At 36.3% G+C, this 27414-nt stretch overlaps 3 protein-coding genes and 1 pseudogene across 8 annotated transcripts; 2 read left to right on the top strand and 2 right to left on the bottom strand.

Annotated features, from left to right (window-relative positions):
• Positions 1 to 1016: 1016 nt before the first annotated feature.
• Positions 1017 to 4639, top strand: LOC137734944 (denosine deaminases acting on tRNA). Of its 3 annotated transcripts, none has more exons than XM_088696414.1 (11): positions 1017 to 1354; positions 1456 to 1576; positions 1901 to 2091; positions 2220 to 2342; positions 2508 to 2621; positions 2773 to 2942; positions 3013 to 3089; positions 3187 to 3306; positions 3385 to 3472; positions 3987 to 4101; positions 4211 to 4639. In XM_088696414.1, the coding sequence occupies exons 1-10, from the start codon at positions 1171 to 1173 to the stop codon at positions 4098 to 4100; spliced, it is 1302 nt and encodes a 433-aa protein (XP_088552540.1). In that variant the 5' UTR covers positions 1017 to 1170; the 3' UTR covers position 4101; positions 4211 to 4639. The 3 variants fall into 3 exon arrangements, with proteins under 3 accessions (XP_088552540.1, XP_088552539.1, XP_088552538.1); XM_088696413.1 differs by having other exon boundaries at positions 1018 to 1354; positions 4235 to 4639; XM_088696412.1 differs by having other exon boundaries at positions 1018 to 1354; positions 4194 to 4639.
• A 469-nt stretch (positions 4640 to 5108) lies between these two features.
• Positions 5109 to 6756, bottom strand: LOC137735552 (actin-depolymerizing factor 1). Of its 3 annotated transcripts, XM_088697211.1 has the most exons (4): positions 6628 to 6756; positions 5932 to 6197; positions 5331 to 5489; positions 5109 to 5231 (listed from the first exon to the last, which is right to left on the bottom strand). In XM_088697211.1, the coding sequence occupies exons 1-3, from the start codon at positions 6628 to 6630 to the stop codon at positions 5339 to 5341; spliced, it is 420 nt and encodes a 139-aa protein (XP_088553337.1). In that variant the 5' UTR covers positions 6631 to 6756; the 3' UTR covers positions 5109 to 5231; positions 5331 to 5338. The 3 variants fall into 3 exon arrangements, with proteins under 3 accessions (XP_088553337.1, XP_068331078.1, XP_088553338.1); XM_068474977.2 differs by having other exon boundaries at positions 5109 to 5489; XM_088697212.1 differs by having other exon boundaries at positions 5109 to 5489; positions 5932 to 6187; positions 6628 to 6746.
• A 10360-nt stretch (positions 6757 to 17116) lies between these two features.
• LOC137733872 (FT-interacting protein 7-like) lies at positions 17117 to 22141 on the top strand. Of its 2 annotated transcripts, XM_088696411.1 has the most exons (3): positions 17246 to 17434; positions 18226 to 18316; positions 18843 to 22141. In XM_088696411.1, exon 3 carries the CDS (start codon positions 18924 to 18926, stop codon positions 21948 to 21950), a length of 3027 nt encoding a protein of 1008 aa, XP_088552537.1. In that variant the 5' UTR covers positions 17246 to 17434; positions 18226 to 18316; positions 18843 to 18923; the 3' UTR covers positions 21951 to 22141. The 2 variants fall into 2 exon arrangements, with proteins under 2 accessions (XP_068329173.2, XP_088552537.1); XM_068473072.2 differs by lacking the exon at positions 18226 to 18316 and having other exon boundaries at positions 17117 to 17434.
• A 1216-nt stretch (positions 22142 to 23357) lies between these two features.
• Positions 23358 to 24006, bottom strand: LOC137733404 (kiwellin-1 pseudogene; annotated as a pseudogene).
• Between the last annotated feature and the right edge of the window lie 3408 nt (positions 24007 to 27414).

Here is a 27414-nt window from a genome sequence, read left to right as displayed (position 1 = left end):
CTTGAAATTCCAAAAAACACAAGAATTAACATGTGCATGAACGGTGACCAAATTGGGGTATCCCGAGTTCGACGTGAAAACGAAGGTATCCTTACCTGAAATGGGTATGGTTGAACTCCCAAGGACCGCACGAGCACGAATATGTAATTTGTTACCTCGATCTGTGAAGGTTTGGATGGTTTTGATTGTCGTCCGTACAAGAAGGATAGAAATGGGAGAGAGAAAGGACTCGAGACAGGGCAGGGAGAGAGAGTGAGTGAGTGTGGTGTGTGTGTGGTCCAAAACCAGCCAAGCAACACCCAAAAACAACCACACAACCAAACAACAATAATAGGGGCAAAATCGTCATTTCACCCCTACGGTTCAAAAATCCGGAACGGGCTGTCACACGGGGCGAATCACTTCCCGGGCTCGCTCTACCACCGTAGCACATTCCCTCACAGTTTTGTTTTTGGGAACTCACGAGCAACTTCCCAATGGGTCATCAATCATGGGATTGCTCCAGCCCCCTTATCGTTTAACTTCGAAGTTCCTACAGAACCCGAAGCCAGTGAGCTCCCAAAAGGCCTCGTGCTAGGTAGGGATGAGAATATACATTTAAGGATCACTCTCCTGGACAATGTGAGATGTTACAAGAGACACCAACTTATTACACCACATTTTTCTCCTAATTGAACGATAATGTTAATAGGTTAAATAGTTAGTTGTTAAGGAAAAAAAAATCAATAGGGATTAAACTCGTGGCAACATGCATAAACATAATTTCTTTCCGTTAATGTATTGCAATCACATGAACTAAATGGAGGCGCACCTTGATAGGGGGAAGGGTGGGATGCATCTTTTGGCAATCTGATGCAATGCATGAGATTTTAGGATCAGGATCAAGATATCATATTTATGTTTATTTTTTATTTTTTAACAAATGACCGATAGCGGTACTAAATATTTATTTATTAGAGCGAATGAGAATCATTAAGATTAAATCAAGATTATAATCCATCTATAAGCATGATTGTTTTCCGCAATTACCTTGCAAAACGCACCAGATTACTAAACACAGCAGATCAAGTTCGAAACGACACCGTCTCAACCAATGAAAGAAATTTGGTAACGGAGCCTCTCTTGTCTATCACCGAGTCACTGACCCCCCTACCAGCCACTTTCCAAACCATGGCGTCGCCGCCCTGCTCCGAAACGCCGTCGTCTCCTTCTCCTTCTTCCTCAGAAACAGACTGGGGAACTACAGTCTCAGACAAAGTGCTGTCACTCTACAACTCTCTTCCCAAGAAAGGCAAGCCTCAGGGCCGCGAAGTCACCGCCTTGGCCGCTTTCCTCGTCTCCTCCCCTTCTCAAGGTCCTACCCTAAACCCCTCCTTTTCTTTTCGCGAATTCAAGTTTCCTGCATTTTCCTGGACACCAAACAGTGCTTTAAGTAACCATGCTCAATTGCCTCAGAACTTGAAGTCGTCGCATTCGGAACTGGGACCAAATGCATCGGGCGGTCACTGAGGAGTCCCCACGGCGATGTCGTCAATGATTCCCACGCCGAGATTATAGCTCGAAGAGCTTTACTCAGGTTTTCGCTTTTCCTCAAATTTATTATTTTTTACCATTTTAATTTCGTTTGTATATTTAATTAATGTTTAGTTGCTAATTTATAGAAAATGCTTCATGTTACAAGAAATACATCAAAATTATTCGTGTGCAAGATTATAAGAATACAGTGGAACATTGTGCTAATAATATGTTCTGCTGGTTTTCTATGCTTAGCTGAAAAGTTACCATTTTTAGGGGGAATCTGCATTTACCCTTGTTCGTAACTATATTTGGTTAACTATACATGTACCTGATGTTTGTGATGTATGATGTTTTTTCGTATATGTGGGTTTGGTGGACCTAGGTTCCTCTATGCACAGATTCAGTGTCTTGCTCAAATGTATAGTGGGCAAAGTGATAACAACGGAAGCACGCAGTTTCAAAATGGCGATGCCAAAAACTTGATTTTTGAATTGGGCCCGGATGGTGATGGCGAAAGAAAATACTCAATGAAGAAGAATTGGAATTTGCATTTGTACATATCACAACTACCATGTAATTTTCTGTTCATATCTAAGGAGAATAAAATGTACTTTTTATTTCTTTCTCTTGTTTTTGCTCTAATTAGATTGTTAACTTATGTCAGTAGGTACCTCAGTTGCAGTTGTTTATGGTTCTTGCAGGTGGGGTTGCTTCTCCGAGTTCACTGTTGTCTCCTCCAAAAATTATTGGACCAAGAGAACGGGGTTCATCTTTGTACGAGCTTAACACTTCCATTGCAGAAGAGGTTCTGCCAAAGACTAATGGTAGTGGAATTAGAACTATTCTCTACTTGGTTTCCATTTCTTACCCCTAATGTGGTGGGTTGAGTATTTCAATGGTTGTTCCTCACCGTGTCTTTTTTGGAAAAGAATCGTCACTTGACACGAGTCTCAGAGTCATGGAGCATTTGTATGTTACTTCATTTTCAGGTGATGCTTCACAACTGGTTGGCTCAGTACAAAGAAAGCCTGGTCGTGGTGATACAACATTATCAGTTAGTTGCTCTGACAAGATAGCCCGCTGGAATGTTGTTGGAGTTCAAGGTTTATCATTTGATCTATCATGTACCCAATGTAGTCATTCATTCAGTCAATCCTGGATAGTGACACTTTGTTGTAAAATGCATGCTTGACTGGCCACTACTAATTGTAATTGTAAATAAGTTGACGAGGTCATTTCGTATTCTTATTTCAGGAGCCCTGCTTTCATTCTTTCTAAAACCTGTATACCTTTCTTCCATTACCGTTGGACAATCCCCTAACAGCTCAGAAACCGTTGTCGTGGTTGATTACTTGAAAAAAGCGTTGCACGATCGCATCATACCGTTATCAAATGAGCTGATGAGTCCCTTTCAAGTGAAGCAGGTCTGTGAAATGTGTACTTTGTGATATTATAGAGAAGGTTATCACATGTGTATGCTAATGCTACTGGCAGCCACTTCTATGGGCAGCTCCAACACCACCAAAGGAGTTTCAGCATTCTGAGACAGCTTTGACCACTTTAACATGCGGGTATTTTGTTATCTAATCTGAGCAATTATTTGGTCAGTACTAATTTTATGATGCTTTACGTTTTTGGTACATGATGCTCTAATGCTTTAAATCACAGGTATTCGATATGTTGGAATAAATCTGGTCTGCATGAAGTCATTCTTGGAACCACTGGAAGAAAGCAAGGAACCGCTGCCAAAGGGGCACGTTATCCATCTACTGAGTCATTATTATGCAAGTAGGGTGATAAGTATGATACAACCTTTATTTAGAAAGCCATCGATTAGCATTTTCATATTGTCTCATTGTTTGACAGAAAGCGGCTTTTGGAGATTTTCTTGTCCCTAAGACAGGAATGCCCTACCAAAATCCCTGTGAATGAGATTTCTTACCGGGAAATCAAGGTATGGTGAATACTACAGATACCAATTTGCAGACTTCTTTTTATTATATTTTATTGATCTAGGTGATAACATAGTTGTAAGAATATTATCACAATGTGATAACTAATGTTCATGACAGTAAATGATCTACCAGCTAAGTACCACAAGTGGCTTATTTTCATCAACAGTTAGAGGTCTTTGTGCTTAAACTGACAAACGTACTTCAAAATATGTATAGAAAATATAGGAATTTTTTTATTTGTGTGTAACCGAAATTTTTTTCGTTGCTTGTTTAGTAAAATGATTGTCCTACATAATTTCAGATATCTGTAGACGTCACGTTATGCTCAACATCTTTTAGTACAAAGTTCATGAATTACTTATGCAACTATTACACGTATATTTATATTGTGGGACAGCCAGAAAATAGAGAAAGAAAATGAAGTGGTTCGTTATTAACTTGTAGCAAGGTGTGAATAACTGGATGACACTTTTTTTGAACCATCAGCTAATTTCAACTGGTTAACTTATGCAGGAAAGGGTGCAGGAATACAATTTGACCTCAAAATTTCTAAAAACAAGACATCCCTTTAGTAATTGGCCATTGAAGCCACCACATTTTGAGGCATTCTCAGCCATGGTACAGTAAGGTCAGTGCATATTGAAAATCAATAGTGGTCTGTCATCTGAGTATACTAGTCTTTGTGGCCGAGTGAATTTCGCACTAATTAGGGTTTTTCAGGATATCACTGTGGTTAGATATTGATAGCTTCTGCACTTCAGGGGCGTAATATAGATGGAGTGCTTTGTGTTAACCAACAGAGGAGCGGCCATTGCATCACCCGTAGCTGCTTTTAAATGACCGATCTGCACATCCTCGCCTCTTGAAACATGTCGATAGTAGGCTCGCAGTTAATGCTTAGGTTCTATTGCTTACTACTGCCAATTGTGTGAATGGTTCTGCCTGCAGCTGCTGCGCAACTTTTTTCATGAACTTTTTATTGTGGCCCTTGATGAGAGTTCCTCTTCTGGTTTTAAACTTTTATTTTATCTGTTAGAATGACTATTTGAACAGACGAAAAATTAGCGGAACCTAAGAATATTATGTTGAGCTTTTAATCTGTAGTTTGTGCTGTTCTAATTCTGTCAATACAACACTATCTCCTTATAATTACAGCTTTGCCCGCATTTAGTTGTCAACATTTATTATTAATGATAGCGTTTTTAACCTTGATTGGGATTAGGAGGGCAAAAAAGCAAGGATTTTGCACTAAATAGGGAATTTTTTTACCAGTCTTATGAACTTATACACATTTTTCAAACTAAATCACGCGTTTTCCATATGACTTTTGTTCGTGGGTCCCTTCTCTATCAAAGAGATGGTAAAAATGGTGATACAACTAGATGATAATAGTAGTGTTTTCTATGTGTTCCATAGGCTAAGACTTGTAATTTCATGTCCTAGGCTAGAATGAAGAGATTTGAACTTAAAATCCAAAGCAACTTTGCTGATTAATACGTACTTAGAGTTTTATCGTTATTTGCACACGACCATTTAGTGACTGATAGTCTTCACTTTGTTGGATCCAAATAAGGTTTTATCCTTCATTTTAGCTAAACAACACTCTCTTAAAGTTGACAGGAAATTCAAAACACGTTCTAACAATATTTTCTTCAAATCTCCAATACGAAAAATGCCAAGATAAACTTAAGTTTTACACCGATACAGCAGAGGAATGTATCAATCAAATTAAGTTTTAGATCTGAATACATAGCTGACCTGAAAAATAAAGTAATTAATAATTAATTTAAAATAACTCACACGACTAGGAATATCGAAAGATAGATCATCTGACAAAGTGATGGATCAATGCTCTACAGGAATGTTTAGAGTGCCCGGCCTTTTATGATATCCAAGCTCATCTCACTAGGATCTGTTGCCTGCAACTCCACTTGAATGCCTTCCAACTCCCTCTTGAATCTGTCCTTGGAGCTTGCATAAAGCATCTTACTTCTGACCCTTGATGTATCAGGTGCCCTATATATGTACATCCACAAGAAGCAATAAAATGGTCTATAGCTTGCATTAATCAATTTTAGTAGTTTTTCTTTACTTTGAAGGACTTTGATTGTCAACAATGCACAGGTGTTTGAAGAGAAAGTTTCTCTTATTAGATATCTCTGGCATGCTACGCTAGCGAATTGATATCGCTCAGAGCCTTACGTTCTACCAATTCTTCTTAATTAACTTTTGGCCTATCATATATACATGATATATATATATATATATATATATATATATGTATATATATATATATGTATATGTCATTTGATAAGAGAACATCTTTGATTACGTTGTGTTATATGGGCAAAAAAATAAATAAATAATGAACCATGCATATATAACACAAGTAACTTAATTAAAATCAATTTGTATACTTTTGTTTGAAAGGAAATAGCCAATTTATATAATTACTAACCATGCAATGAAGAATATTTTGCTTTTCTGGCAGTTCTCATTGGTTGTAAAATCAAAATCATAAACGGCATAGCGGCACTCATCGGCTGGCAAGGAGGCACTGAAATCATCGTAGCTTTCATCAGGACCTCCAAGCTTCTCTACAATCACCTGTTGTATCTTCTCCTCGATCTTGAACACAATAAATCGGAAATTTCTCTTCGCTTTTAGTTCCAAGAATTTGAGCTTACAATCATCGTGCACAGCCATTCCAGACGCTGCGTTTGCCTACCCATCAATGTCACCGAAAAGTATAATGTGATCATAAAATTAAAACAGTCTAACCACATAACATATCAGGCCATCTAGTGGTCATAAAACAGTTTAACAACATAACATGTCATGCTATCTAGCGAGAGACGCATGCTCAAAGTGTTACACATCCCAAACACCATGATGATTGGAAAACAAGGTAGCACAACAGTTCCGTAGCATCAAATTCGAAGGTAGAAATAGACTCGAAATGTTATATGATCATAAATATTAAGAAAACAAATGATAATTAAACTCAGATTACTACATTAGTAACTCAATCCGATAACATTTATGATTTAATCACGTATGCATTTTCATAATTATGATAGATTCTCCCTCATCCTATATCTTCACAGACAAATAAAAAAACTTGTAGCTAGAGAGGAGAATGAGGCATGCTTACCATGGTGCTCCTCTATAGAAGATGAACCTTGTGGAATGAGAAAAAGAAAATGCAGTAAAAAGAGATAGATGCGACAGATTTGCAAAAATCTCTGATTTTGATAACTGCATGAGAAAGTGAGTTTGGAAGGAAAAGAAAGGCAGGGGAGGAGAGATTTTTGTGGGAGAAAATGGGGGTTGGTATTTTCTTGGGATTTTTTTTTAATCTTAATTAGTTAGGCTGATTACGTCAAATAGTTGCCACGTTAAGGGGAGCATTTGGATGCCTTTTTGGCCAATAATTAAATGTGATTAAGATTTTGTAATCAAAGGGGTACATTGTTTGGGCGTTTTGACCATGTTTTCATCTCCCATATTAAGATTTCCCAAACCTTGGTCTTCCATGTACTTCGCAATTCAGTTATGTTGTTAGAGGTGGCCACTATGGGGATCCAACTAGGGTTTGAAGCTGCATGACTTATTAACTTTAACTTTAAGGCGCTTGCATATGATACCCATTTCATGTGGGGGCTATGAGGATGTGGAATGTTCTCGTGAGAAGCTTTGTATGTACTTAGGAAAAGTTGGGTTCTTATGATGAAATTATATATTTTTATAGGGTAACTTTGAATGCGGTTCCTATTTATTAATGTTCTTTGATTGGAAACATGTTGGTTTTCGGTTTTTTATTGAAGTCTTTGAAATTAATGCAATAATGCATTTCTATGTAGGTTATTATAATTTGTAAATTAAAATTTGATATTTGTAGTTATTTATATTAACGAGATTTTAAATAAAATCCATAATTTGTTGAAAATGTTTTTAAAAAAAAATTACTTAAATAAAACCCATGATTTGTCATTACTTGTATTGATGACATTTTACATACGAAAAATTGGTAATTTTTATATGATACATTTTACATACAAAAAGTTGGTAAATTTTATACAAAATAAAGGTATAATGGGTACATTTCATATAAAAAAAAAACAATGGGTACATTTTACATATAACAAAGTGGTACATTTTTAAAGACAAATGAATACATTATTAATAAATTATGGGTACAAATAAAAGGTCAAAAAATATGAGTACAAATAAACATTTGAAAAATATGGACACAAAAAGAAATTAATATATGGGTACAAACTAAAACTAAATAGAAAATTGGCACAATTTAAAAAAAGGTTGCAAATTAAAATGGGTACCAAATAAAAATAAAGATATATGATACAAAATTTAGCCATAAATATAAATATATCAAATGTAACGTTTCTAACACTAAATGAATAATTTATAATTAAAATTTAATTATCTTGCTATGTAAAATATTTTATTATTGAAATAATTAATGATGTTTATTAAAACCAAGGACCTTGATTAAAAATTAAAAAGGAATAAGGTTTCATTAAATGGCGTTTAAAAAAGAGAGATGAAAACCTAATTTCTCCATTTTTATATCAGAGCAGATTGTTATACGTGTAAAGTCCAATGCCTACACACATGAACGTCACTTAATTATGTGTTGTCTATGTGTTTGGCTTAAGCGTGATGTGTTATAAACTAGCACTCAAATTAAACCCTCTTATTGACAATTGTAGTAAAGATGTAAGTAGGGATCGTTCTAGGCCGAGGATTAGGAGGGATTGCTAATCTACTTAAAACTGACTCAAAAACACAAAACTAAGCTTAAAAACACTTAACTAGACTCAAAGAACTCAAAACAGCACAAAATAATCACATAGACTCAAACTAGACACTAAATGTTGATTTGGACGAAAATTGATTTTAACTTTATTCAAAACACTTAAAAACACAAGTTTGGACAGATTCTAACTAATTTGACACAACAAAGTAAAGGGGATTGGGTTTTTGACGAATTTAAAACTTAAACAAACAAATTGCAGAAACTAAGTAAAGGGATACGAATTTGGGTGAATTGATGGGTGATAGGCTAGCTAGAGGGTTCTTCTCCACACATGACGCATATGAATACAAATCGATTTTCAATTATTATTCCAATAAACCATGAACCTCAACGCCCCAGATTAATCATGAACAACACTAATTAACCCTCAGATTTTCCTTAAGTCATTGAATTGGATGGAATACGCATCAGCAACCAAATTATTCTTCAATAGTTCCCTACATGAACATCATAATAGAGATACAATCAAAGATCATTAAGCTTTGTGAAAATCATAAGCATTGACAAGACATTCGTAACTATGAAAAGCATGGTACTCTTGCCAGGAATTTACTTAACACGATTGTGATTAGCAACCTCCACTACTTGCAAATATAAGTTCATAACGATTAGGTGAAAATGCCTTATATTTTAGCATCAAATTTGCAAACTAAGTAGGCCTCCTTAATCAACATACAAGAATAAGTTATCAATCAAGCAGTTAAGCAAATTGCATTCACGATTTATGAAACAATAATTGGATGAAATCAATTCATATCACATATATGTTCATGGCTTTGAATTCTCCTCTAGCCAAAACGAAATTAGTTCCTCATGTTCGCACTTAAACAAAGAAAACTTAAATTAAACATTGAAAACAAAAGATAGAATACACCTAAGAACGTTCCAACAATCCAAAACTTGAATGACAAGCATGGCTCCAAGGGTCCTCTCTCTTTTCTCCTTGAAAAGTTATGGCACAAGGTGTGTGTGTGTGTATGAAATTGGGTGATGGTGTGAGATGGATAGGTGGTGCGGCTTGTGTGTGTGAGGGATGGATGGCTGAATGAATGAATAGTTTCTCTTTTCTTGCGGCAAAATGTATTTATTTTAGGGAGAAAAGCATGGCCTTAATTAAATGTTTTGGGAAAGATTTGGACCGCAAATCCTCAAGGAAAAAAGGTAATTAAATAAGAATCCAAGAGAGAAAAGGATAACAATGGTGCGGCAAGGAAAAGAAAAGGGGAAAGGTGGTGCCTTGCACGGCAAGGGAAAGGGAAAGGGAAAAGTGGTGCGGCAAGGAATGGGAAATAGGAAAAGGTCTTCTAGAATTATTATTTAAGTGTCCTAAAATAATTAGGGATCCTCCTTGCAGCTGGAACCTAGGTAGTGAAGGATTAGGATTGACTAAGTCAAAATAAGGAAGTTTGACTCATGTTTCCTTCTTTCTTGCTGATTCCTTGTCTTCCAAGTCTTGAATTAATTTCTTCAACTCTCTAGCATTCCTAGCCCTTCTTGAACTTCAATTTCGTCCATCCACCTTGCTCCATGCATGTGCAATCCATTCCAAGCCCAAAACTGCTCAAAATTGCCTTTTCTTGCCACTTTAGCCAATTGAACCTACAAACACATGAAAATAGCTTAAATCACTATAATAAATAGAAACTAACAACATAAATGCAAGAAAAACAAGCTAACTAAGTCGTATAAATATGCTCCTATCAAAGCGTCACCACACATGAGAAGACGTGTGAGAATGTAGAATGTGGTCTCACATCGAAAAGTTAAGAGACCTTACATATACTTATAAAGAGTTGGAATAAGGAGTTAGACTAGCTATTCCCCTATTGATAATTGGCTTACTGTGAAACCTCAATTTCTTAGGGCTTGTGTTAAAACCACTCAATTTCTTTAAGGGCTTGTGTTCAAACCAAACAAGCTATGAATTGATCATAGAATTGAAGACTAGTTCCCATCGTGTGTGTACATGTTATTTTTTTCCAAATAGTCCAACACATTGTAATATTACATGGTCAATAAAAACCTCACGTTTGGACAGTGTATTTTGACAAAATTAAGATCTTGGTTGACAATCTAAGATTATAATATATCATATTTGAGTGTAAAATTTACTCATGAGTCATGACATACATGGACATGTATGATTTACCTTTCTTAATGTTACTGGATTTTCAATATGCATTATGTGTCACAAACTCAAGATATAAGTTCATTTGTTTTATAACTAGTGAAGTTAAAAGAGGCACTATGTACATCTCGCGGATATACTAATTAGGCCAAGAAGAACAATATTGTCCCCAGTTTGACATTACTACCTCACACGAAATATTCAGATTTTTTACTTTCTTCTTGAGCAAGGCAGCTACAAGGATAGGTGCTCGACAAAATACTTAAAAAACATGGAGACGAACACGGGAAACAAGAAACAAGTGGCATGCATTCTTCATCTTGTCTCCCGCAAGCAAAATTCTTGAATCTGTCACTACTATTTACAATGTTTAGATTTAACCTATAGTCATATGATTCTCATGGATTTTTTTTTCTCTCTCTACGTAGATTGAAAGTTAATTACAAGCTCACCCAAAGATCAAATGGAAGCCCAAAAATTTAGCTTAAAAATTGTTCAGGTTTCAGCCCATCTTAAAATTTAATCAAAGTTGGGCAATGTCTAGCAAAGTCCGTATGGATGAGTTTCAACTTTCAAGGAATCACACTAGCAAAAGGATCAACTTCAGAACGTGAAGCTTGTGGTATGCATGATTGTCACTTTCATGAAATTAATATAATAAGAGATCAACCTTTTCTAAACGCATTTTAATTATTAAGATGCAGTCTGCAGATGCCTAATTTTCGATTATCAAATCCAGATACCTCCATAATCCATATAGGTGATGTATGTTAAGGCTAATAAACTATTTTTATGGTAGTTAATTGTGTTGTGTCATTTTAATACTTGCAAATATTGCTGTCACACGATAATAATTAATATACAATCAGACATTGTTATTATTTTCTTGTGGATAATGTGCTCATATTGGAATTTTCAAGAGAAGTGGTAACGTTGCAATGCTTTGTGCTCACCATTAGAAAGATTTTTGCGATCTTTCTGCAGGCCCCCGTTGATAGACTTAAACCAAATATTCCTTCACATTTTCTTTATGTACAACTAGTAGATAAGTACAAAGTGCTTGTGGAGTTTGACTAGATGACAATATTTTATTAAAAAATGTGTTGTAAAAATTTTTATGGTTAAATTCTATTTAAATTAATGAAAGGTTGAAAGTGCTATTTTCTTATCTTTTTGTTGAAAATTGTGGATCAAATAGTTGGTTTCACGATACATGAGTAATAACCTAATATTATGATTTATGCTCAAGTTGATTCGAAGTCTTTGAAGATAAACTCCATATATACCTAAATTACACTAAAAAAAATTGTTAATTTTCAACCAGCTCTTCATCTTATACTATTTTTTAACAGATAACGATGTTAAATTCATTAATCTCAAGTTTGGGTGCAGAAGGTGAAGTCACCCGACTAAACCAGGTATTGCTTATTGCTTTTCTTAAAAAAAAAAAAAAAAAAAAAGGGTTTTAAATTGAATCCTACTTTATTTGTTAAAAAAAAGAAATTAAAAACAGTATTAATACATAATACACATCGATATTTCAAGTTTCAACAATACCATTATGAAGATATTGGATTTTTTTTTTTTTAAAAATTTTAAAGATCAACAAGGATGTGTACCACCAGCATATATAATTAAGCTTTATAAATATTTGAAAGCAAAACACATTTTCCTCTCAAGCGTATGAATATTTTCCAACACAGAGAAGGTCAAACATAAGGAGCTCTCTCTCTCTCTCTCTCTCTCTCTCTCTCTCTCTCTCTCTCTCTCAATAAAATATTTTTTGATGGGATTATGACAAATAAGAAATATTAGAGTGGGATTATGCCAAGTTATGTATTTCGTTAAGGGGCCAATTTATTTTTGTCATGAAGAATCTAAACGCTGCTAGCAGTCAACAACATAGGAACAAAATGTGCCTTACAAATTATCCACTGCGCGTGGATTATGTGGTCTCTATTCTTTGGGAACTCATAGTCATGCATTTAATTATAAGAAAACTAATGAAAAAGGCTTGAAAATTTTGAGTTTAACGAAAAGGACAAACTAAAGGTTAAAATAAATAGTATCATGATTGATTTTTTAATGTTAAAATGTAATTTTTCGTTGAAGTAAATAGTATCAGAAGTTTTTCGTTAAAGTTTCCTTTTAATTATACATGCATCATCGGAGGAAGAAAGCTACCAAGGAATATTCCCCCCAAAGTCCCCATCTATAACTTTTGTGTTGGAAAAGCAATATTTATCCATACATCAACGTCCAAAACAAACAAATTTCTTTTCCACATAATCAAAGCTCTGGTTAAAAGCTTAACTCTTCAGATATTTCTTTGTTCGTTGAAATAAAACGGTGAGAGTAGAGAGCTGTTACAATTGATATAAGGATGCATGATTTATTAATGAAACTAAAGAAACTCATACCTCTATAGTCTTTACGTTTAATTTAACTTAGAGGAACGTTGCAGACTTTGGCACAAGTATAGTTGTTCACAACAGTTTGTTGAGTATTCCACTTAATTTCTATTTTGTTTGTTTATTTTTTATTCTCTAAAATGATCTTAAAAGGTGACCTAGAAGATAAACGTTTCTCATCATTAACCAAATTGAAAGATAACAACGTGTTAAAAATATAAAAGTCCCTTATAGCCTAACTTCTATCATTCCCTAAACCTCTCATGAATTTGAGAATTAATCCAACGCTTTCCCAAATCGAGTCAGGTCATTTACTATTGTAATGTTTCTTCTCCTTGTATAAAATTCTACTCTCAACATATCCCAAATTTGTACAAAGATAAAAATTTGAAAAAGGGTTTTATTGCACGACATCGCTTCATTTAGTCAAAGAGCTTTTTTTTTTTTTTTTGGACATGTATATCTTTTTCAATGTAGTTTCGCTTACTTTTCTTCTCCTAAAACAGTTTCTCCATTAAAAAGGCGTGATTCTCTCGTGGTTGAATTAGCCAAGGGGATGACTTTAAAAAATAACAAATCTTGTGTTGTTGGCACCTCCAGCTTGGATCCCTAATAATCTGCAAGACCGCAATTTGTTGAATGTTAGGTATATATACTTATCAAAATCTTTTAATTTTTAATAAATTCGGAATAATGGACAAATTGACTATAATTTATCCTTAATTTCTGTGATAAGGCATTACCTAACCACGTTGGTCGCATCACTTACATGCAAAATATGCATGCTTCAGTTTGCAGCAAAACACAGTTGATGTTGCCAAGTCATCTGGCACATATGCTTCAAATTCTACGTGACAGTGGTAATGATAATGATAATCATGCGGACTTCCATTGTACTTGTGATGATTAATATTTTTTCTTTTTTTTCTGACTATATACGTTTGAGTGAGAGATTTCCAAATGCTAAAGTTGAAAGCCAAGCCAGAATTCAAGTTTTGGGCATAGTTAATAAATTTGTGTATTACACATGTACGATTATGTACATATTTTTTATTTTTATTTTTAACTATCGTTTTCCTTACACCTATTAATATTCTTTAAATTGTATGTTATTTACAACTCCAACGCATAATAAATGCATTATACACGTACATAGTTTTTATGTTTAAAGCACATTATTTTCATCTATTTTTAATAATACATATAAAATTTACGTATTTTCAACATATTATTCAATAAATAATATTTTAATTAAATAAATATTAAAATTTAAAAAAAATGGCCAAAGTTTGCAAAATATGTTTTTAGCAAAGTTTCCGAAGACATACATATTTTGCTCGAACTGTAACCACTCCGTATTATTCTGATCATGGTTCCGAATCCTTTAGGTTTGTTGATAACTATCAATGCCTCAAAAATTTAGGCCAAGAGATACACTACAAAAATTTTAGATTTGAGATTTAGAAATGTACTTTATAATCATTCAAATGTATGTAAGAGGGATTTTGCAAATGCCAGATAGCATCATTAAGAGACGGGCTGTTTATTTTTTTGGGAAATACTTCAAAATTGGACAATTTCTTAATATTGGGACAAAAATAGGACAAACCGATAATGCATAAGCTATGTACACCATGCATAAAACTTAAATTACTAAAATACCCACTTGTAAATGGGTTATGTCCTCCCATTTTCTGATCTCTCTCTCTCTCTACTCTTTGTCTCCCTTCCTCTCTTTCTTCTCTCACTTTCTTCCTCACGCACTCTCTCTCCCCTTCTCACTGTTCACACACGGTGCACTCTCATCCCGACCAACACCGTCCAAATCGAAGCCACCACCAATTTCATCTCGTCCTCATGAGTCCAAAACACCTAGCCTTGTCATGAATCTCATCCCCGATCGTTGTGATCGAAACTCAAGCATGCGGCGAGTTTTCCAGCCATTTTTCGGCAACACGGCAAACAACCGAGGCTTGAGACCACCACCCCTAGACTTGCATTGAGGGTGGGAACAAAACCCAATCATTAAATGCTGGTGTTTTGTTGGATGAATTTTTTAAGATTTGCTCACTATATGTACACAACATGCACATGATATACTCACAGATCTGAGCCAACCCAAAAATCCAGAGCTCACAACCCTCTTTTTGAAATAAAAAAAATAACATCATCACCTGTGACATCACCACCATATACACTAAATGCACACCACATGCATATGATATGCACAGAACTCGAGATCGAGCAACGAGCTGTTTTTCACATTAATAAGAAACTTTAATGGCAACCTATTGGTATAGTGGATACAATTAAAATTGTTACGCATATAAGATTACAATGGCAGTTTGAAATGTCTTGTTACATATATCAATCACCGCTTAACCGTGTAAGTGGAAAACATGATACTCGTTGTTGTTATTTCATGAACACGCATGATCCTTAACGTCCTCTAATCTTTTTCTTAATTTTTTTTTTGGGTGAGGCCAACTAGGTTGTAGTCATACTCACTAAATTTCGGGCCACAACATACATGCATCATAACTAGTGAACATTCCCGCTTTTCATATTAATATGTAGCCTTGCACACTACATGCACATTACGGAAACATTTTCACAAATTTCTGCAATTGGACACTTGAACCAGAAATTGTTCCTTCCTAGTCTTGTAGCACGTCAAAACTTGAAATTTATTCCACAACCCATAGGCCCCAACATGAAACACAAACCCTAATTTAACTTCTAAGTTTTTGGGTTGGCTTAATTTGTGAGCATATCATATGCATGTCGTGTACATACAGTGAGCAAATCCTGAAAAATTCATCCAACAAAAAACCAGCATTTAATGACTAGGCTTTGTTCCCACCCTTGACGCGAGTCTAGTGGTGGTGGTCTCGAGCCTCGGTTGTTTGCTGTGTTGCTAGAAAATGGCCAAAAAACTCGCGGCTTGCTTGATTTTCGATCCCGACGATTGGGGATGAGATTCGTGACAAGGCTAGGTGTTTTGGACTTGTGAGGACGAAATGAAATTGATGGTGGCTTCGATTTGGACAGTGTTGGTCGGGATGACTGTGCACCGTGTGTGCACAGTAAGAAGGGGAGAGAGTGTGTGAGGGAGAAAGTGAGAGAAGAGAAAGGGAGGGAGAGAGAGTAGAGAGAGAAATCAGAAAATGGGAAGAAATAACTCGTTTATATACAAGGGTAATTAAGTCATTTCAAGGTGTAGGAAAAATCCTATTTATGTTCGATTGTTTGTGCATGGCGTGTGCATGTTGTATGCATATTCAAAATGTCCTATTTTTGTCCCAAGATTATGAAATTGTCTTATTTTTGGGTATTTCCCTTTTTTTATTACCTTCAAAACTAATAAACAACCAAGACATGATGTATAAACTTAGAGCATCTCTAACAATACTAGCTAAATTAATCACCATGGGGTGCTATAATGGTTAGGGATAAATTCCAGGCCCATATCTCACATAAAACGTCTTGTGATTGGTTCATGGCATTGATAAATCACACTATGGTGGTCAAAGAGAGACTGAAATGCACATGTGAGTTTTCCAGGCCCACGGAAAGGTGAAATGCCATGTCGAACTCACCAGCTGATTCTTTTTTTATATAAATAATATGAAACTCAGAATTATGAGCGTAAGATTGAAACGAACAATATTAGCTACATTTTTGTTATTGTGGCTAGCCAAATAACCTGAATGTTGATTTGCATTTTTTTTTTTAATTTTTTTATCAAAGTAGCCTATTTTTTCTTTTGAGCAAACGATATTATCTACACTAAGGAGGGATGAGGTGGACTTAGCCTCACAATTGGCTATCATTAATGTAGTTCAAATTCGCTTTTGACAAGAATCAAACCTATGATATTTCAGTTACAAATAAAAATGAATATCACTGGACGATATTATCTACACTAAGGAGAGATGAGGTGGACTTAGCCTCACAATTGGTTAACATTAATGTAGTTCAAATTTACTTTTGATAAGAATCAAACCTATGATATTTTAGTTACAAATAAAAATGAATATTACTGATCTATAATACTAAGTGACAAAAAAATTAGCCTCGTTTAGCTGGGGTATTTATATATGCTCGAGTGAGTTGGTCAAACAAAACACAAAAATTCAATGAAAAAAAAGGAGACGCTGTAGTTGGAGGCCACGTGGTGCACGCAACCGGCGAGTGCAGAGATTGTCCTTTAAACGCACAAGTGCTACGTTACTTCTTGTCTTTAACGAGTATTGGTCTTTCCGGTCTCTTGCCATAAACGCGCCTCGGCTAAAATACAAATCACAACGACCCTCCTCTCAGTCGTATGCCAGAGTAGACCCCCCCACCCTCTCTCTCTCTCTATATAGCCAATCAAAGTCCATTTTTAACTCGTTTTCGACGACTCTCTTTCTCTTGGAACCATCCCAGAAACTCTGTCATCTTTTTTTTTTTCCTCCATTTTTCAGTTTTCTGTTTGTGCATAAGTACCCTCCTTCTCGTCTCTGTTTTTGGGTTCAATTCAATCTGTCTCCCAAAATCTGTGTGCTTCTGAACTCAGCCTGTCAAGCTCAAAAACAAGGTGAGCTTCTTTTTAATGTTATGTACTTTGTTGGGTACTTTTGTGTTGGATGGTAGATTATGGTTACTTGAACTGATGGGGGTTTTGACCATTGAGGAAATATGAGAAATTTGGAGTTTGGAATTGAAGTTTGGTGAAAATTTGAGATAATCTCTTCTGGGGTTTTAATATTTTTTGAAATTTATAATAAGATGATTGTTTGTGTGGATATATGTCTGTTTGTTCTTAAGAAAGTTTTTATCTTTTACCATGATTGTTATTTCTTATCTTTCATGTATCTGATCTCCAGTAATTTTTCATGTCTCCAATTTTGTTTAATCGGATGGAAAACTTAATCTTTTCTCTTTGTGATTAGACAGAAGTTGACATGGTATATACTATTTCTCTGGTTGGTAAATGATGGTTATTAAAGCTAATTGGTTTAAGATCATTGAGAAAATTTATGAAGTTTGGTCCAAAAGGGAGGTGGGTTTTGTATAACTTCCTCAAGTTAAAAAAAAAAAAAAAATCAGGTTATAAGTTTGAATATATGCCTGTTTGTTTCTTGTGAAAGTTTTTAGCTTTTACCATGATAATTGATTCCTCAATATACCTATTTCAGATTATATATTTCCTCTATCTGGGTCTCCAGCAACTTATTTCCCTCCAAATTTTGTGTAATCGGATGAAATATTATGTTTGCGCTGTGTGTTTTGATGGAGGTTGCTTCTCCTTTAGCTGAATAAGGGGACATGGTATATACATATCTTCCTGGATACCTTACTTTTCAATTAATTAGTTTTTTTTTTTAGTAATTCCAAAGAACAGAACAAGAAATTTATGCTCTGGGGAAAGTGAAAAATAATGATTTAGGAAGATTCTACTCTCTGGAATCTTAGAAAGGTGTAGGGCTTTTTCCTGTTTGTTTCTTCTTTTCTTTTGGTTTCGGAATATCTTGGTATTACAGATCATGTACTTGATAAGAAGGTAAAGCATTGAAGATTGTTTGCGAGAATCTTACTTGTGTCGAAGACAAGGACTTGTAGATTCTCATCACCCTTCTGATTTCTTAATTGCTTTTGGAGTATCAATTTTCTGGGACATATAAAATGAGACGTATACCACCTGATTTCCTTTAGAACAGATTTATGTTCTGTTTGGTTGCTGAAATATCTGAGGGAAAAAAGGGACTGTAATTTGTAAACGGATTTTTATAGAATTAGATTCCAGAAAACAAGTGATTAGTTGCAGTTGTACTAAGCAAATTGGGATTATCAGTCGTTAATTTTATTGATCATTCAAACACCAGTATTTTTTTAATGATTACACAGTTCCACATATACAGGTTCTTTGTGATTATCTTGCTATTAATTTCGGCATTTGCGGTGTCATCTGTAAATTTTGAGTTACATTTTTGGTTCATTCTCAGGTACTCTGATCGGTCTTACCAATTCCGTTAAACAACTAGATATATTTCTTTCAGCAGTATTACTTCGATTATCAAAGTTCAATGAACCTCAAGTTAGGGGTGGAGGTTGTGGCTGCCCATGACCTTATGCCCAAAGATGGGCAGGGCGCTGCCAATGCATTTGTGGAGCTCCGCTTTGATCATCAGAGATTCCGAACCACCATAAAAGAAAAAGATCTCAATCCCGTTTGGAACGAGAGCTTCTACTTCAACATCTCTGATCCAAACGATCTCTCTAACCTCAGTCTTGAAGCCTATATATATCACCGTGGTAAGGACAACTCCAATTCTTTCCTCGGAAAGGTTTGTCTTACTGGGACATCATTTGTTCCATATTCTGATGCTGTTGTTTTGCACTACCCTCTGGAGAAGCGAGGCCTTTTCTCACGTGTTAAAGGAGAGCTTGGTCTAAAAGTTTTTGTTACTGATGACCCGTCTATAAGATCCTCAAATCCTCTTCCCGCACTGGATTCACCTCTGGACAGAGATTCACGCTCTGCACATGTTCAATTACATTCGCAACAAGTTCCAAATGTTATCTCAAACATGATGTCCAATGACAAATCTGAGTCGAGACGTACATTTCACCACCTTCCAAACCCCAACGTAGCACAGCAGCAGAATATTCCTTCAGCAGCAATGCAGTCGGTGAACTATGGGATGCAGGAAATGAGGTCTCAACCACAGCCTCCAGTTGTTCGCAGCATGTACCCAGGTTCATCAGCTCAAGCTCCTGATTATTCCCTTAAAGAGACAAGTCCTTACCTTGGAGGGGGGCGAATTGTTGGAGGGCGAGTCATACGTGGAGACAGGCCATCCGGCACCTATGACCTTGTTGAAAAGATGGAATACCTGTTTGTACGAGTTGTGAAAGCCCGTGACCTCCCTCACATGGATATAACAGGTAGCCTTGACCCATATGTTGAAGTAAGAGTTGGGAACTACAAAGGAATTACAAGGCATTTTGAGAAAAGGCAGAACCCTGAATGGAACCAGGTATTTGCTTTTGCAAAGGATAATCTGCAATCATCTGTTTTGGACGTTGTAGTCAAAGACAAGGATCTTTTGAAAGATGACTTTGTTGGGTTTGTGCGGTTTGAGATCCATGAAGTTCCTCGTCGATTTCCACCAGACAGCCCATTGGCTCCAGAATGGTATCGGCTTGCAGATAAGGATGGGAGGAAGGACAAAGGAGAGCTGATGCTTGCTGTATGGATTGGCACACAAGCTGATGAGGCTTTTCCAGAGGCCTGGCATTCTGATGCAATTGGTCCTGATGATGGTTCTTCGGTTGCTTATGGACACATCCGTTCAAAAGTTTACCATTCACCAAGACTATGGTATGTTCGAGTAAATGTGATTGAGGCACAGGACTTGGTTCCATCTGACAGGTCCCGCTTTCCAGATGCATATGCAAAAGTACAGATCGGTAATCAGGTTTTAAAGACAAAACCAGTTCAATCTCGAGCTATGAACCCAATGTGGAACGAGGACCTGATGTTTGTTGCTGCTGAACCCTTTGACGATCATCTGGTCATTTCAGTTGAAGATCGCGTAGGTGCAAGCAAAGACGAGATCCTAGGAAGGGTTGTTATACCATTGAACACTGTTGAGAGGCGTGCTGATGATCGATTAATTCGTGGCCGGTGGTATAACCTTGAAAAGCATATGTCAGATGCCATGGAGGGGGAGCAGCGGAAGAAAGATAAAGATAAGTTTTCCAGTAGAATCCATCTCCGTGTTTGCCTTGATGGAGGGTACCACGTGCTTGATGAGTCAACTCACTACAGCAGCGACCTTCGACCTACTGCTAAGCAGCTGTGGAAGTCACATATTGGTATGTTGGAGCTCGGAATTCTAAATGCTGAAGGGCTACACCCGATGAAAACAAGGGATGGGAAGGGTGTATCAGACACATATTGTGTAGCAAAGTATGGGCACAAATGGGTTCGTACTCGAACTATAAATAACAGCGTGAGCCCAAAATACAATGAGCAGTACACTTGGGAGGTTTATGATCCTGCCACGGTTCTCACTGTGGGGGTTTTTGATAACAGTCAGATTGGTAATACAAATGGCAGTGGCAGGGATGTGAAAATTGGCAAGGTCCGGATTCGAATCTCTACCCTTGAGACTGGCCGTGTCTACACACACAATTACCCATTACTAGTCCTTCATCCTTCAGGTGTAAAAAAGATGGGTGAATTGCATCTTGCAATCAGATTTTCATGCACATCATTCGTTAACATGATGTTTAAATACTCGAAACCCCTTTTGCCAAAGATGCATTATGCAAGGCCATTGAGTGTGATGCAGCAAGATATGTTACGTCATCAAGCTGTCAACATAGTGGCAGCTCGTCTTAGTCGGGCAGAACCACCTCTCAGGAAGGAAGTAGTAGAATACATGTCGGATGCAGACTCTCATCTTTGGAGCATGAGGCGCAGCAAGGCAAACTTTTTCAGACTGATGTCAGTTTTTTCAGGGTTGTTTGCTGTTGCAAAATGGTTTGGAGAAGTCTGCAAATGGAAAAACCCCATCACAACAGTACTGGTACATGTTCTGTTCGTGATGCTCGTGTGCTTCCCAGAACTGATTTTACCGACTGTGTTCCTATACATGTTTCTGATAGGGATTTGGAACTGGCGGTACCGCCCAAGGTACCCTCCTCACATGAACACAAGAATCTCATATGCAGATGCTGTGCACCCTGACGAGCTTGATGAGGAATTTGACACATTCCCAACATCACGGGGTTCAGATATAGTTCGAATGAGGTATGACCGCTTGAGGAGTGTTGCTGGAAGAATTCAAACCGTGGTGGGTGATGTTGCAACCCAAGGGGAGAGGCTTCAGGCACTTCTCAGTTGGCGCGATCCTCGTGCCACTACTTTATACATTACTTTCTGTCTCGTGGCTGCTATTGTGTTATACGTGACCCCTTTTCAGGTCCTGGTTCTTCTCGGTGGCGTTTACCTCATGAGGCACCCGAGGTTCAGGGGTAAGATGCCATCAGCCCCGATTAACTTCTTCAGAAGGCTGCCAGCAAGAACGGATAGTATGTTGTAATAGGTCTACTTGGATGTGGTAAAGTTTGTCCTGCCAATGTATCCGGTTTTGGATTTTCATAGCAGTACTTGTAAATCGTAAGACGTATCTGCTGGTGTTCTGTTTAATGTTTATTGTCAATCATTGAAGTGTACACAGATGTGTGCAAACTGTTGTAATCATGGTTAGAAGTATTGGTGTTTTGTTCTGCATTTTCAAGCATCTATAAATGGTTAAATCAAACCTCCTAACTTTATCAAAGCTATTAAGGAAGCTTGACATTCAAAGATTGATGAACAGGTTAAGCATCAGTGGCTTGGCTTCCAGTCATTTTCTTTTCTTTTCGACATATAAGAATGAAAATGTTCTTTTGCCAGACATAATTGTATGTTATGTTGTTGGACTTGTCGACATAAAACTATTAGTTTATGTCACTGTTGTTTGAATGAAACTAACAATATAACATGACAAATATCTTACAAACACATGAACCTTTCCTTTCTTGTAGCCGTCAAAGTCATTCTCTTGGTTGTATTGTCCTGGGGGAGGCTTTTCCCCCCCGTAATATTTCCAGTAGGGTTGCATGTATGAGCTTCGATGCTCAAACAGTTTGTTACAAGAACGAGTAAGATGAAGAGAAAATCACCTGCAGATATAAATCTAAGCCTTCGTGATCTTCTTCAATCTTCCTTCTGATGCCTAATACCGTCTGAAACAGCTGTTTTTTCATGTCAAATTATGACATGTTTGTAATCTTCTCTTCAGATAGAGTATACTGCTTCAAACACGTGGTGTTTTGTAATACAATTAGTGAGGTAAATGAATTAAAATTTATCATAAACACTATCTGATGATCGGCAGACAGTAACGAAAACATCGAAAAGCTTCTCTGTTTTTATTTTATCACCATCATACAATTCATGTATTTATGGTTTCTTCTGTATTTCTTTGTTGATTCAAATATCTGATGATGTACAGCTAAAAAAGATACTAAAATATATCAACTAAAGAAATAGCCAGAAAGAAAATCCTTTTGGATCTTGAGAGGGCTTCTAATTAAACTTAGGACTAAATATAGATGCAAAATAAGATTTACACGTGATGATAACGTCTTCTTGTAATTCAGACGTTGAATATTAATGTCATGTTGATTATTATATCATACTGTCAAATTAAAAACGATTGGTTATTTGGACTATTGTTTGAATTAATGCATAGTGTTAAATTGACAGTTTAACAAAATAAGACACCAGAAAGAGAAAGACAAACATACAATGTCAATTATATGACAAAAGAAGTTTACTCATTTCACTAATTCAAGTGAACTTTATTCCCCATAAACTTGGAAATAGGAAAGAAGAAACAAGAGAGATGATGATAGTACAACATGTTGTACAGCTTCACACTCTTGACAGAGTCGCAGTATTAGGCATGAGCTAGCCCAACAAAAGCATTGAACCTTTCACACTAATTTTTATTGGAAAAATGGAGGAAACCACTCAATTACGCATCAGACCAGAATATATCCATAAAACCCCATTTTGGGTCACTTTCTGACACTCCCAAGGCCTTCCAAACAGCTTTAGAGGCGTCAACCAAATTGTTAGCACACGGAGGCTGGTAATCGTGCTCTGCATCACATCCTACAGTGGAGTCGCACTCGTCGACAACCATCGCTTTGACACTCCTTCCATTACCATGGATGGTAATATGGCCTAAACACCGGCTCCCTTTGTTGTACCAGCCCGTCGACAATGCCACAACAGGAGTCTTATCCGAGTGGAACTTATTGTCACATGCTGATGGACTGCCACCATCACCACCCTTTTGAAAGCTGTTGATGGTCAAGGTTGCTTTCGTTTTCTTAGACACCTGAGGTGAGCACGTGTAGGTGGGGTAAAGCTTGCCTTTTTGGCAGCACTCGGAGTCTTTCCCTTGGTTACATTGTCCTAGAGGAGGCTCTTTCCCCCTAAGCTTGCCACTAGGCTTGCATTTTTGAGCTTCAATGCTCAACCAGTTCGTAGCAAGAATGATTAAGATGAAGAAAAAAAGAACCTGAAAACATCTTGTTATTCATCTTCTCTTTCTTTCTCTTGCCTTGGTTTACGTTGGTTTGAAGAAGTCGGATCCTTTTGTTGGATATATATAGAGAACATGCATGAAGTGTGTGTTTGTTTGGTTTTATTTATTTATTTTTTTTTCTTGGATACTTTGAAGTGCCTCAAACAGCGGGGATTTTTATGTTAAATTATGAATTTTTTACTCTTTGACTTTGTAAAGTATACTGTCTTAAACATTCAAAATGATTATCTGCACAGTCTTTACTTTCTAAAGAATATCACCACATACAAGAATTAAGTTTCAGCTTTGTACTTATTGTTAGTTCGTTCGGTATCCAAGCTGTGTGAGAGGGCTTAGGTGATTCCAATACATAAGGATTATCAATGTGAAATACTAAAAGATCCATCCATTAAAAAAAAAAAAAAAAAAAAAAAAACTAGGTAGAAGGATCCTTGGATTCCTTGCACCGCTTAACCTTGGACAGACAGATGTGCAAAATGTGCCAAAAATTATGTTGGATGCCAAAATATGCAGCTTATGAGGTCTCCTCGATGAACTATTATCCCTGAATCCATTTTTTGCTCACAGTACTAAAACAAGGCTTGAGAGAAAAGGCGCAAGTGAGCGTTCTATTATTTGATGATTTCAACATACAGAGTGATTGAGTGTTAGTGTGTATGTTTTGTGCATTTAATCAATTTATGTACCAAAAGACTGTGCCATGAGTGAGATTGGTTCAGTCTAAATTCTTTTCTTTGCCTCAAGTGCAAAGGATTTCACAATTTTTGTTCAATTTTTTTTTTTTTTTTTTTTTTTTTTTTACCAAAGAGAAGCGAAAGGCGAAATGAATTACAACTGGTTTCAAACATTCCATGGATAAAAAGTGTACAAATCATAAAACCAAAATAGTAAACGACAAGAAGGTGATTTCCGTTTATTGTGTGATGAAATGCAAGAGTTTAAGTAACAAGAAGGAAAAATCCTATTCAAACTTGATGTTGGTTGAAGCGACTAATTATTAAGCAATTTTTTTTTTCCCGATTTCTACAAATTGTATTTGGAAAAGATGGATCAAGCAACTATTAGAAAAGAAGCTAAAATGATGGAGACGAATATTTCATCATGCCAAAAAAATGGTGGATGTCAAGGTGAAAGAAAAAGAACAAGAAATTTTGCTTGTTGATAGTCTCATTGAAGAAGACCTCTCACAAGTGGGGCTCAAGAAATTCAAGGTATGAGTGATTTGGAAACTATTATGACTTTGGAGAATCATCAATCTAATAAATTGGAGTTAAATTCCATTGTTGACCAAACAAGAAATTTGAGAAAGGAAAAATGTAATACCCTGTATAAAAAAAATGACTATATATATATATATATGTGTGTGTGCGCGCGCGCGCGTATAAATAATTATTTTTATGCAATGATTTTATTGAGTTTCTTTATATACGCTATGAGAACAAAAAACTCGTATTTTTGGCATATAAGTTAGTAGAGATTCTTTCACTACAAAAATATATTTTTATGCAATGATTTTATTGAGTAGAAAAATCGTATGATTTTATGCAATGATTTCACTACAAGAATATATTTTTGTCTAGCAAGTACTTTTATACTTAAATTTTTCCAATTGGAGATGGTTATACTAATTAGCATCTCTTTATAAATTGTAATGCAATATGCATTAAGTTGGTAGCTTCACGTAGATTAGATTGTTTTGCTAGGCTTTTCATTGATTGGATCTTTTATTACATCACCATTTGGCTAGCCTATTTCTTTGTAGACTTACTATGTGTTTTGATCCAACAAGCTTACCTTGAGATAAACCTTTACGTGGCCTTTGATGCTTGCATCCATCATGCATTATATTCATTAGTTCATGATTAACTTAACACATGTCTCTTTGCCATTTGAATACATACCATTGTCAATGATTAACTTCACATTTGATGTGTTTCTATTGGAACACATATTAGGGCTAAGGATTAGCTTAAAATTTGTTGTTTTTCTATTGGACCACATTTCATTGCTAATGATTAGGACAACACTTGTTGCCATGTTATTGGAACACATTTTATGTCTAATGTGGCCGAATCGAGCTGTTTTGTCCGACACCTGGATCGAGCTATGTTGGCCGACTCCTAAAAGGTGATGAAGCCATAAAGTGTAGTGATGTGGAAAATGTGAATAAATTTAAACCTAAAAGTGCCTAATTATAAGAGTGTGCTGTGAGCGGGAATGAACCCATTTCACATGTGATTACAGAGCATAAGTAAAGTACAGTAAGGTAAGATAAGGATTATACCATCATAAGTAGCCACCTATATTGAGATATGCTAAGAATCCTCGTCGATATAGAAGCTCAGCTACTAAAACCTGGAGGGGAGAAAAACAGAAGGGTGAGTGGGCAAAAACAAAGCTTTAGAAAACACATTTCTCTTTTCTGAAAGTAATAACCCCTTACTATAAAAATCGTATAGTTTTTATTACTATAAAAATTGTATAGTTTTTAGAAAATAAGACTACGTATATACATACGAATACCAATGCACAAGGCCAGTAAAAACTGAAGTATGCCATGCCATAACGTTTCCGCACTAAAAGATGTAAGCTAGGTGAAATCAATATAAAATAATATGCTAGTTGGAGTCACCTAATGTGACATGTACGACTGGATCTATATCTCATCAATATATGCTAGCACATGTGTTAGAACCACCTATTGTGGTTTTTACGACAGGGCTGGGCATAAATATGTACGCTCAAGTGCTACGATCACATGAAGGTTGTGCGAATAATCGTGGGTCACCTACAAGTCAGAACCACCTATTGTGGTCTGTACGACAGGTCTGGCACCAAACTTGGATCCAAGGTGAGAGTGAGGTGCAGGAGGTGAACATCATATGAAGGACTGTGCCCTGGCCTCGGGCAGGAGCACTAACACCGGGGTGCAGCAATGATGAGCTCTAATTGCATCAATGTATAACAATGTGCCATGCAACCAATACCATCACAATATACTCACCTGAAGCTTACCTGAGCCTCCGCAGCATCAAACGATATAATTCACGATTTATAATAATGCAATACTTAAAATGTAACTCATTTGTGACACGGCAAGCAAAGCATAATTCCATATAAAAATGTTTATGGAAACTGTAAGTGTGTGTGTGTGTGTGTGTGTGTATAGAAAACAAATGCCCACTCACCTGAGGTCTGCGCTACAACTCACTAACACGAATACAGAGGCGTCACAAACGACCGGCGCCTAGAACAATTATTAAATCATGTCTCAGAATTCTTATCAATAGAACACGTAACTTACATAAAACACATCCTCAAGGACATTCTAGAATGATTTGAGACCCATTGACCAAAAGTCAACCGTCGGTCAAAGATTAACGGTAAGGTCCACAACCCTACG

This window comes from Pyrus communis, chromosome 7, assembly GCF_041283825.1.
Source record: "Pyrus communis isolate YQ-2024b chromosome 7, ASM4128382v1, whole genome shotgun sequence".
Taxonomy (NCBI): domain Eukaryota; kingdom Viridiplantae; phylum Streptophyta; class Magnoliopsida; order Rosales; family Rosaceae; genus Pyrus; species Pyrus communis.
This window is presented reverse-complemented; position numbering and strand designations above follow the sequence as displayed.

Bases quoted from the DNA above. Each gene is read 5' to 3' on its own strand.
- LOC137733872 (XM_068473072.2), top strand. From the start codon at position 18,924: ATGAACCTCAAGTTAGGGGTGGAGGTTGTGGCTGCCCATGACCTTATG.
- LOC137735552 (XM_068474977.2), bottom strand. The intron at 5,490-5,931 runs GTTAGTAATTAT...GTACATATATAG, and splicing joins AAAATATTCTTCATTGCATG to GGCACCTGATACATCAAGGG.
- LOC137734944 (XM_088696414.1), top strand. From the start codon at position 1,171: ATGGCGTCGCCGCCCTGCTCCGAAACGCCGTCGTCTCCTTCTCCTTCT. The intron at 1,355-1,455 runs GTCCTACCCTAA...CAATTGCCTCAG, and splicing joins CGTCTCCTCCCCTTCTCAAG to AACTTGAAGTCGTCGCATTC. The intron at 1,577-1,900 runs GTTTTCGCTTTT...TGGTGGACCTAG, and splicing joins GCTCGAAGAGCTTTACTCAG to GTTCCTCTATGCACAGATTC.